The following is a 12,446-nucleotide window of genomic DNA, read 5'->3' as shown; positions in this document are numbered from 1 at the left end:
GAACTTAAGAATTTAAGAGGTTGGGATTAGACTGGATAGCCTTAGAAGTCATACTAAGGAATCTGGACATTTTCTGTAGAAAAGAAAAACTACTACCAGATTTTGAATACCAAAAGAAGTAAGAAGTCATGTCAAAGGAAGACTATTCAGGCCACAGGATTAATCTGACACTGGGATATACATGTGGGTGGGAAGGGGTGTGCAGGTGAGGGGAGAAGAAACTGAATCCTTCTCATTCACCTCAGGCTCCACCCCTACTATTCATCTCTATGTCTACAAGAGTAGACACAGAATGGGAGTTCAATAAGTCTGTTTGCTCAATAAACACTGGATGCTCAAGTGTCTTCCTTTGGGCATTTCTATTTTTATTATATACACACACACACACACACACACACACACACACACACATATATAATTTATTGTCAAATTGGTTTCCATACAACAACTCCTCCTCAATGCCCATCACCCACTTTCCCCTCTCCCCCATCCCCCCCCCATTAACTCTCAGTTTGTTCTCAGTTTTTAAGAGTCTCTTATGGTTTGCCTCCTTCCCTCTCTGTAACATTTTTCCCTCCCCTTTCCCCTCCACCTCCGGTCTTCTGTTAAGTTTCTCAGAACCCACATATGAGTGAAAACATATAGTTTCTGTCTTTCTCTGCCTGACTCATTTCACTTAGCATAGTACTCTCCAGTTCCATCCATGTTGCTACAAATGGCCAGATTTCATTCTTTCTCATTGCCAAGTTAAATGCTATTTGCTTACATACATAAATGAGGCAAATAATTGCAAAATGTGATTCTGTATGATTTTTAATAACTTACTATACCCTGTCAAGAATATCATATCACTTGGAAAAAAACTTGATTGTCTACTAACACATAAGCATCTAGAAAGATTCACTCTATGCCTAATAAATATTTTAAGTCTTTCAGTTTTAGAAATTTCAGCATTCTTTAACAACTAATGATTTAATAAAGAAAAGATTAAGACAACTAGCATGCCTAACATGTTTCCATATCCCTTTTTCAGATATAAATGAAATAATATTGTTTTAGTACTACCTCTACCTGATATAACTGAGATATTTTAAAAACTGCAGTATTTTAGAATTTAGTCTTTATCCTGTGGATAAAATCTTTGCAAGTTTGGCTTATTACAATTCTAACAAAACTTTGAAACTATGATCAAATAAGTACTTCACCTGAAAACGAAGAAAATTCTTGTATAATTCTTGCTGTTTAATCTGAAGCTCAGTTGGAGGCTCACAAAATATATTTCCCCGAGCAAAAGGAGAGTTCTGTGTTTGTGTATAACCTTGAAAGAGAAATTTTGCAAAGACATACCATTACTCAATGCTTAGAATATTCTGAAGGTTAAAGAATAAAGTTTGCTAATAAATCCATACTTTGAATAAATGTGCTACCTATGGAAGTCCAGAGGTTAAAAAATCAGAAGAGAAAGGCTGAGATTAAATCTGAAGACAGATGAAAGGTCATGAGAGAAAGAAAAATGGTGAAACAAAAATAGTTGAAAAAATCATAATATATCAATACTTGAAAGACACCAAAGAAACAAAGATAATATGGAGAGAAAAAAAGTACATCTTTAAGTCCTTATGTATGTGAATATCCTTTTCTTAAGGATATGCTTAATTATATATTAAAATGTATTGTATACATATATTAAAATTTTTCTAATATTACGTTTAAAAATTAGTAATTCCAAAGTCTTTCCATCTATGGTTCACAAAAGATTAGAAAGCCAGCTCTGTAAACATTTTTTATAAAATAGGAAGATTCTTTTAATCATTGCAATAATTTTTATTTAAAATTTCTATCAAATTAATGGGATATAGGGGCACCTGGGTGGCTCAATCAGTTGAGCATCCAACTCTTGATTTCGGCTCAGGTCATGATCCCAGGGTCGTGGGATCAAGTCTTGTACTGGGCTCTGCACTGAGCATGGAGCCCGCTTAAGATCCTATCTCTCTCTCTCCCTCTGTCCCTTTCCCCCACTCATGTGCTCTCTCCCTCTCTCAAAAAAAAAAGGGGGGGGATATAAACATGAACAATAAAAATATGCTATATGTTCCTATAAATAGTATTATACATCCTGGGGAAGGATAAAGGCAACTTGAAAAATAATTATACCCCAGGAGACTCTCTTTAAATGCAGGAAAAAATAAATTTAGGCCTCACATAACTTTTTATATTATTTTTTTAGTTACTGATTCATTCTTTATACCATCAATATAAATCATGTATTTCTCTCACTCATGCTTTGCATTTTAGCTGCCATTTAGGTCTATTTTGCCTCTGTATTTAATTTTATTAATGTTTCATTGAATAGATCAGCAGAAAGTCAAATCAATACTTAAATATTAAAATGTTATGTATGGTAAAGCGCACCCAGGTGGCTCAGTCAAGTGTCAGCTTAGGCTTGGGTCATGATCTCACGGTTCATGAGTTCGAGACCCACATCAGGCTTTCTGCTATCAGTGCAGAGCCCAGTTCAGATCCTCTGTCTCCCTTTCTCTCTGCCCCGCCCTGCTCATGCTCTCTCTCCCTCTCTTTCAAAAATAAACATTTAAAAATAAAAATAAAATTTTATGGTGAAAAGGAGGATTAGCAAAACAAATTTTTAAAAATAAGGTTTTTCAAGAAAATAAAGTATAAAAATAAAATCATAAGGAAACGTGCTCTATATAAAGAAAATGGAAATGTATCTAGGCATCATAATAAACTAAAAATTAAGTTGAAGCCAAATTAGTATAGACTTCATAAATATGGTTCTTCATTCTAGAACCATAAAGTAAAAGAAAAACAATGAACTTTGGGAAGGGCCTCAAAAACATGAGAGGATAATGAATTTTAAGCACACATTATAACATTCAATTTTCAGATACGTTCAAGTTCCCTAAGACCTTTAAAATATTAAATGCCATATATGTGTGTACATACACATGTGCCTATATAAACATACACTCACACATATATGCTAGCAAAGCAACAAATTAGGTGACTGGATACTTTCTTGTATTCATAAAGTTTATTTTAGGTTAATTCTTAATTTCAATCCGCAAAAAAGGGGGAATTTTAACATTTTATGATGTTGTGTGATTTCTTAAACTAAAGCATCCTGGCCAAAATGTCAGCACCAAAACCCTGACAGTGTACTGAAAGGCGAAAGACAGTAAATTCTGCTGTCCATATTCAATCATCAAGCTTGTGTGTTTTATTGCGAAGGGGCCATAGAACTGCTGATTTTTCCAGTGTTTCTGCTTGATAAGCAGAGCTAGATGCCCAAACTGTTATTACTACGATAGAAAAAGGTTTGGGTGGAGACAGAATTACCAACAATACCAGGTGTGGAAGAAAAGTGTAGAAAGAATATTTGGCACTGAGATCTCAATACAGACTACTAGAAGAAACACATGAAGAGAAAACTAATGATGTATCAAAAAGAAGTCAAAATATCTTCAATAATGAAAGGTGTTTTTACTGCACACTGGGTTATTACAGACACAGAATGAGAGCCAAATTAATTTCATCAAAATCAAAAATTTCTATTTTAGTGCTCCCAAAATGGAAGACTGAATCCACTAGGTAAAAATCTACTTGTGCATCAAAGTAAGAAAGCACTTTCTAATAATTAGACATCCAACAGTGGAACAGGTTGTACATGGAAACAACATATAGTGTATCTCCTAAAGTGTTCCAAAAGGCCACAGAGATTAGATTAGCACTACCATCAAAGACTTGAAAGATGAAAGGTTAGTGATTCTAATCATAGCTCCTTACGTAATCTGCCTATGTGGCCAGATAATCATATGGGTTAAAAAAATTTTTTTTTAATGTTTATTTATTTTTTGAGAGAGAAAGAGAGAGAGCATGAGCAGGGGAGGGACAGATAAAGAGGAAAACACAGAATCCAAAGCAGGCTCCAGGCTCTGAGCTGTCAGCATAGAGTCCAATGCAGGGCTTGAACTCACTAACCATGAGATCGTGACCTGAGCCAAAGTCAGATGCTCAACTGGCTAAGCCACCCAGGTGCCTCCATATGAGTTAAAATTTTTTTTTAATTTTTGAAGCCTATATGATCAGTCAGGGATATTTCAGAAAGACTTTCTATTGTGAAGTTCTTTTCTAGTCTAAAATCAAAACTTTTGTGGAAGTACAAAAGCAGAATTTGTAGTAAATGGTTACTTTTATAGGCATTAAAGTATAGTGCAACATATAGTGCAAAATATTTTTAAAATTCCCTTGAATTTTAAATACTTAACACATTTTCATATATACTTGATAAAAAAAGATGCTGACGACTTTTCCTGCCAAGTCATAAAGATACTGAATAATTTTCTATTTATAGAACCTTTCATTAAAGAATGTTGTTTAATAGCAAACCAAAGATATTTGCTTAAGTGGTGCCTGGGATGGCTCAGTCAGTTAAGTGTCCAACTCTCGATTTCAGCTCAGGTCATGATATCACAGTTCTTGAGTTTGACCTCCATATTGGGATCTGTGCAGATAGCACAGAGCCTGCTTGAGATTCTCTCCTCTCTCTCTGCCCCTACCCCATGTGCACGTGCATACGCACTCTCTCTCAAAATAAATAAATAGTTTAAAAAAACATATTTGCTTAAAAAATGGAGACATGATCAGATATCAAACTTTTAAAACATTAAACCTAATTTCTTTGTACTTTGTGGTTTTACAAGGGAAGGTAAATGACTACAAAATAAGCAAAAAAATTAAACAAAATTAAAATTAAATATAACAAAAACAGGGGCGCCTGGGTGGCGCAGTCGGTTAAGCGTCCGACTTCAGCCAGGTCACGATCTCGCGGTCCGTGAGTTCGAGCCCCGCGTCAGGCTCTGGGCTGATGGCTCGGAGCCTGGAGCCTGTTTCCAATTCTGTGTCTCACTCTCTCTCTCCCCCTCCCCCGTTCATGCTCTGTCTCTCTCTGTCCCAAAAATAAATAAAAAACGTTGAAAAAAAATTTTTTTTAAATAAATAAATAAATAAATAATAAATATAACAAAAACAGTTACTTTGTACAATGTATCATATCACATCTGATGCACTTTCACTAATCAAATAGTTACCGATATAAGAAGCAAAAGAGACTATTTGTGTATGTGTAGACTACATGATTTTAAGAAATGTCCTCCCACCAGCAAAATAAAAATTTTAGTAGCAGCTCAAGTATATATAAGTTATAAAGCTCAGAAGAAATACATAGTATTACGAAGCAAACTTTTTTTCCCTATTCACTTTTGTCAAACTACTTAATACTTGAGAAAAGGTATTATAAATAACATGAATGTGTTATGCTTCCTGACTCTGAGTACCCAAATTCTCAAAATCACAATATGAACTTTGTCAGACAACAGAAGAGAAATATTACTGAACAGCTTTAAAAATGTAAAACAAACAAAAAATAGAATGTAATTAAAAACCTGAGTTTTTATTTGCAGAATCTTCTAAGTTCTCAGCATTTGAGGTGGCTAAATTTTGGTCTAGAGATACAACAGCCCTTTTATCTTCAAATGTTCTTGCATCTGGATTATGGTAGGCATCTATATTTTGTCTGTGCATCCTATTCAAATCAGCTAAGAGGGAAAAATAAATTCAACAAATACATTTCTATAATTAGTATGCTTAATACATTTTCTTAGAGTAGAGAATCAGAGAAAACAGTAGGATAGGTTGGAATAATTCAATGGTATCTTGGTGCCCTGAAAACAGAAACAAAATTATTAAAACTTGTAAGAAGATTTTCAAAAAATAACCTTATGAAAATCAGTCAAGACGTTAAGAATATAAAAATCTTTGACAGGCCATAAAAACCATACTCATATGTATGTTACTTCAGAACTTGGAATCTCTGTAAATACAGAACAAACACCAACAATTCAAAACAAGTCATAGTGAAATTTAGCCAACTTCATTAGCATTCCTAATGAAAAAATATAATCATGTAGTGTGGAGTTTTAAAATATATTCATAACTTTTTGACAATCCTCTCTTAAAAGATGGAGCTCAATTACCCTCCCTTTGAACATAAGCCAGAGTTACAAACTCACTTCTTAAGAACAGAACATTGTAGGATGATGGCATATGACTTCCAAGGCTACTTCATAAAAGACATTATGGTTTCCACCTTGCTTAATCTATTACTTCAAAGATAGTCAGCTACTGTATCATAAAGACAATGATGTAGTCCTATGGAAAGGCCTACATGACAAGGAACAGAGGGAGCTATATTGGAAATGAATTCTCCAGTCCCAGTCAAGCCTTCATATGACTACAGACCTGGCTGAAATTTTGGACTGTAACCTCATGCAAGACCCTGAGACAGAACCACCCAGCTAACCCATTCACCAATTACTGACTCACAGAACCACAAGATCATGAGTGTTTGTTATATTAAAACATTACATGTTGGGTAATTTTTGTTACACAACAGTAGATACCACATACACATCACAAAAATCTAACCACACAGGACCAGGTCAAACAACAAATCAATCTTAAAAACAGACCTGAATGACTACAGAACTCTAAAGCTTTAATAAAATAAAAAATATTTCTCTACAAAACAACTGGGATTGTAAGGTAGCAGTGAAAGAGAATTTAAACCTGGACATAAGACGTATTTATCAGAAAGCCTATTATGTTCAAGAATGTATTTTGAACATGAATCACAGTATCAGATACAACACGGCCAATAACAGGAAATGTTACCAGAGAGAACAGAGCTCAGAGTCAGGAAGTTCATATCCTACTGCAACATTTGGACAGTCTGGACTTGGAAACTGGATAGGAGCTTCAGAGATGAAGATGTATCAGAAAGGATAATAAACAGAAAAATGTGAGAAACAGCTCCAAGGGGGAAAAACAGGAAAAGTGTTCTGGCAATATTAAAGCAGTCCAGCTCGACTAGATCACAAAACACATTTAATAAAGCAATGAGAGGAAAATGGAGATTACATGCCTATTCCGGAATATTCTAAAACACAAGCTGATGGTTCTCTATTCTGTTCTGTAGATGATAGTAAAGACAGTCCTGGTAGTAATAGAAGCATTACCAGTAATAATGGCAGCTAGGGAGAGAAAATAGATGGAGGTTAAGAGTATATCTAACTCAAGGAACACACAATGTCTGAAGATAGCCCTAGAACAAAGATAATGTTCACAAACCTAGAAGAGTTTAACCTGGTTCATAATACACATCCCAATAAATGTCAGCTGAAGGGAAGACAGCATCAGAGAGAATGCACAGAACTTAAAGGAAGGAACTGTCAATCCAGTTCAAAGAAAGTAAGGACAGACTAAAATCCACTAAATCAGAAATCAGGACATCAGTTACTTTTGAAAATGTCACATCAATAAAGCAGTAGGAGCTAGAATTCATTTTATGGAATATGAAACAGTAAGAAGTTAGTAAGACGTGGCAGCAACAACCACAGACTACTTTTTGAATGTGTTTTATATATTATAAGTGTAAGGTCAAGGCAGAGTTTTTGTTTATTTGTGTTGAAGAATACAAGTAACCTAAGTATATTTAGATGTTAAAGGGAAGAAATGAGTAAAAAAAATGGGAAATGCAAGAAAGAAGGGACTAACTGTAATCAGAGAAACTGACTGCAAAGAAACTGCCAAGTACCAAGAATTGGTAAGGCAAAAATTAGCTGGGTGCTCCCGCCACCATCATCAAATCATGGGATTTATCTGGATATGGAAGGTAAATGAAAATAGAAAGATGATGAGGAAGTTGAAGTAATGAATTAACAGCTGTGATCCCTAAAAAGTCACCAAATTAAACAAAAGAACTTAAATGGGAAATTAATGTCTCATCATCCAATTCGCTAAAACAGCATAAGATCAGACTATATAAATGAGAAGTCACTATGAATAACAATGCGTACAGTACTCTTCCATTTTCTGTTACTAGAGTATGGATATCAAGCTCACTCCTTTGAAAATGATACCCAGGGCCTTGTTACCAAACTAATGAGTGCTTAGGGAATGCAATCTCATCCACAAGCCATAAATTAAGAGATAAATGTCATATAAACAAAAACTATAATAAACTCAAAAATCAATAGCATGTTTTTCTTTACTGTTGTGACTATACACAGTACTCTCAATTAGATAAGTCAATGTATTTATAAAAAAAGAAAACTGATGTCAGCAGAGTGCATAATTATTTAAGACTATCAGATTCAGCAATCAAGACAAGTCCATATTGCTATTTATTAGAAAAAACTATCAATCAAATAGTCACTCCTTGTCTATCTTTCTGTGAGGTGTAAAACAAAGGTTTGAAATGAGCTAAAAATTAAAATTATACAAGGCACTTCGGTGAAGAGTATAATTTGCCAACCGCAAAGATGTCCCAAAAAATGGCCTTTATTTCAAATGTACACCATCATAGTATTTAATATAAAATTGCTAGCATTACAGAATAATTCTACAAAGAACAGAACAAAATAAAATATTACAGATTCATGATTGGGAAAATAATTCTACTATCTGAAACATTTATTAGACCAGGGTTAAATTTTATGATAGCTACTACAGGTAAATAAACAATACATACAGTACTTAAATTTTTTCATTCCTTGTTTTATTTTATGCTTTTTTTTATAAACCTAAACATATACTTTGAAATTAAAATTAATTTTGTTAAGTTAGTCGTTCTTTGGTGGAAAATACCAAAACACTTTAAAGAAAATGGCTGAAAATATTTCTACAGACCCAAGATTATTCAGCAATCATGACTGATACACAAACTCTTCTTTAATAAATCAATTCAGAGGGCTAAAGAAAATTTTCAACCCTGATTCAACTATTAACATATATTTCCAAATTAAAATATACATATTTACTTATAAAGATCACAGTCTCTAAGACAAATAAAAATCTAACTCATGGTCCATAAAATAAATCTCACAAACCTAAAAATATTGAAATAACAAAAAAGTATATTCTCTAAACAAAAGAGAATATACCCTAAAAGTGACTGAAAGTTACTCAGAAAATACCCAAATATTTGGAAATTTTTAAAATTAATGTCTAAATAATCAATGGATCAAAGAAAAATTACAATTAGAAAACGGAATTGAATGAAAATGAAAAAACCACGTATCAAAATTTGTGAGATACATTTAAAGCAGTACTCAAAAGGAAATTAATAGCATTTTTAAGTGCATATATTAAAAAAGAAATCAAATCATAATCTAAGCTTCCACATTAAGAAAATAGGACAAAGAAAATTAAGTACAAAGTAAACTAAAGAAAATAGTAAAGATGAGAGCAGGTATCAATGAAACACGAAGGGAAAAACAGAAAAATCAATGAAACCAAAGCTGGTTCTATGAAAAGATCAATAAAATGGATAAACCTCCAGGCAAACTCATTAAGTAAAATAAGAATAAATAAATTACAAATATCAGGAATAAAAGAGGAACTATCACTGTAGATCCTACAGACACAGAATAATAAAATACTGTGAAAAATGTTATGCCAATAAACTAAAAAGATGAAATGGATAAATTCCTTTAATGATTCAAACCACATAAGTTCACACAAGAAGAAATAAATAAACTAAATGTCTTTATTAAATAAGTTGAATTCAGGGTGCCTGGGTGGTTCAATCAGTTAAGTGCCTGATTTCAGCTAAGGGCATAATCTCACAGTTCTTGGGTTTGAGCCCCGCATTTGGCTCTGCACTGATGGTGTGGAAGCCTGCTTGGGAATCTCTCTCTGTCTCTGCCCCTCTTCCACTCATGTTTTCTCTCTCTCTCAAAAACAAATATATAAACTTTAAAAAACTAAATAATTTATTTTAAATAATTTTAATTCATAGTTTAAAGATTCCCAACAAGAAAATTCCCAGCCCAGATGGCTTCACTGGTGAATTCTACAAACAGAAGAGGAAACTTTTCCCAATTCATATTTGTGAGGCCAGCATCATCCTGATACCAAAACCAGACAAAATTATAAGAGAAACAGACAAATATCCCTTATGTGCCTAAATGCAAAGAACCTTAACTAGCAAATCAAATTGTACAACATGTAAAAAAAAATTAAAATAACATTAAATAGGGTTTATACCAGGAGAAAGAGCGGCTCACCATTTAAAAAAAAAATCAGTCAATGCAGGGGCGTCTGGGTGGCTCAGTCGGTTAAGCATCTGATTACGGCTCTGGTCATGATCTTACAGTTCGCAAGTTCAAGCCCCACAACAGGCTCTGTGCTGACAGTTTGCAGCCTGGAGCCTGCTTCAGATTCTGTGTCTCCCTCTCTCTGCCCCTGACCCACCTGTTCTCTGTCTGTCTCTCTCAAAAATAAAAAATAAAACATTAACAACAAATAAAAAGAAACCAGCAATACATGATTAGAATTTTTTTAAAAAAACCAATGTAATTCACCATATATCAACAGAGTAATAAGAAAGATGAAATTATCGTTTCAAAAGATGTAGAAAAGCACCTGATAAACTTCAACATATATTCATGATGAAAACTCTGAGAAAGAAGAGAATGTTCTAAACCTGGTTTAAAAAAAAAATCTACAGAAAACCTACAGCCAAGACTGAGTGCTTTCCAAATGAAATCGAGAACAAGACAAGGATGTTGGTTCTCAAGATTTCTAAATATTGTACTGGAGTTCCTATCTACTGTAAATCAACCAAAATAACTGAAAAGTATTCATACTGGAAAGGAAGAAGTAAAACTATTTGCAGATAACTGTCCATATTAAAAAATCTCAAAGAACGTACAAAAAAACCCCTAATAAAACCGATGAGTTAAGCAAGAACATACAAAAATCAACGGTCTTTCTATACACTAGCAATGAACAAATGGATATTGAAATTTTTTAATGTTATCATTTAAAACAGCATTAAAACATATGAAATATTTACGGATACAATTTACAAAATATGTTACAAGATCTGAAAGCTGCAAAATATTGCTAAAAGAAGTTAACTAAGACTAGTAAGTGGATAAATATTCCAAATCCATGTATCAAAAGACAATATAGATGCTGGCCACCCCAAATTAATCTATAAAGTCAAGGTAACCCCAATGAAAATCTTACCACAATTTTTTTTTTATTCAGATTGACAAACAAGAGTAAAATTTATCTGAAAATGGAAGGGAAGTCAAGTTGACAAAACAATCTTGAAAAAGAAAAACAAAGTTGGAAGAGTCACACTTCTCATTTTCAAAACCTACTACACAAAGCTACAGTAATCAAGAGAGCGTAATATGGGCATAAGGATAGATATCTAGATCAACAGAACAGAACTTAAGAGTCCATAAATAACCTTATAGTCAACTGATTTTCAACAAGAGTATTGAGGCAATACAAAATGTTATAAAACTGTAGCACAGTTCTGTGAATATAGTAAAAACTACTGAATTGTGTACTTCAAAGGGATAAATTCTGTGTCATGGAAAATGAGATCTCAACAAAGCTATTATATATATAAAAACAATTAAGACACAGAAAGACAGAAGAACTACCAGCTTGAAGGAGACTAAAGAGACATGACAACTACATACAATATGGGATCCTGGACTAGAGGCTGGAACAGAATAAGGTAGGGGAAAATCCAAATAAAGTTAATAATTTATTTAATAGCATCGAACCCATTTTAATTTCTAGTTTTGGTCACTATACCAAGATCATGTAAGATGTTAACATCAAGGGAAACTAGGTAAAGGGCATCCTCTATATATACCAAGATCATGTAAGATGTTAACATTAAGGGAAACTAGGTAAAGGGCACCCTCTATATCTTCACAACTCTTCTCTAAGTCTTGAGTTATTTCAAAATAAAAAGTTTAAAAAAAAAACACAATGACTTATCCTACCTACTTACTAGAAAGGCTAAAATTTTAAAGAAGAACAATTACATGGGCTGATGAGGATGCAAAGCAACGAGAAACCTAGTGCTTCAAAATAGAACAACCACTTTGGAAAATGGTCTGGTTGTCTCTTATGAAATTAAATATATACTTACAATTCATCCTAGCAATTCCATTTCTGTGCATTTAACCACGAAAAATGAAAATTTATGTTCACATAAAGACTTGCAGGTGAATGTTTATAACAGTTTTATTTATAATAGCCTTAAATTGTAAACAACTCAAATATCCATCAACAGGTAAAAGGATAAACAATTGTGGTACTTCTACATAGTGCAATACCATTCAGTAATAAAAAGTAAACTACAGCCATATACAACAACAAGAATAAATCTCAAAAACATGAAGGGAAAAAAAGACACAAAAGTCAATACTATTGTGTCAGAATGCAGATCAGAGGTTGGCAAAGGTATGGGGCTGGATACTGGAAATGTTCTATATCTTGACTGTGGCAGTGGCTACTGGAATCAGTTGTCAAAACTCACTGAATAATAAAGGATA

The 12,446-nt window shown here is 33.4% G+C and overlaps 1 protein-coding gene across 11 annotated transcripts in view; it reads right to left on the bottom strand.

Annotated features, from left to right (window-relative positions):
• CSPP1 (centrosome and spindle pole associated protein 1) overlaps positions 1–12,446 on the bottom strand; it is a 155,585-nt gene that overhangs the window by 34,235 nt on the left and 108,904 nt on the right. For 8 of the 11 annotated variants that reach the window (XR_006198311.1, XM_042923747.1, XM_042923746.1 and 5 more), the window contains 2 exons: positions 5,463–5,615; positions 1,206–1,318 (listed from right to left, as the gene is read on the bottom strand). Coding sequence is in view for 10 of the 11 variants with exons in the window: in XM_042923747.1 (XP_042779681.1) it covers positions 1,206–1,318; positions 5,463–5,615 (266 nt within the window). In the remaining variant the exon portion in view is untranslated. The remainder of the gene's footprint in view (positions 1–1,205; positions 1,319–5,462; positions 5,616–12,446) is intronic. The other 3 variants (XM_042923750.1, XM_042923751.1, XM_042923754.1) reach the window with 1 other exon arrangement.

The sequence above is a fragment of the Panthera leo genome, chromosome F2 (genome assembly GCF_018350215.1).
Source record: "Panthera leo isolate Ple1 chromosome F2, P.leo_Ple1_pat1.1, whole genome shotgun sequence".
In the NCBI taxonomy this organism is placed as follows: Eukaryota; Metazoa; Chordata; class Mammalia; order Carnivora; family Felidae; genus Panthera; species Panthera leo.
Note: the sequence above shows the minus strand (reverse complement) of the source record. Positions and strands in the feature narration are given on the sequence as shown.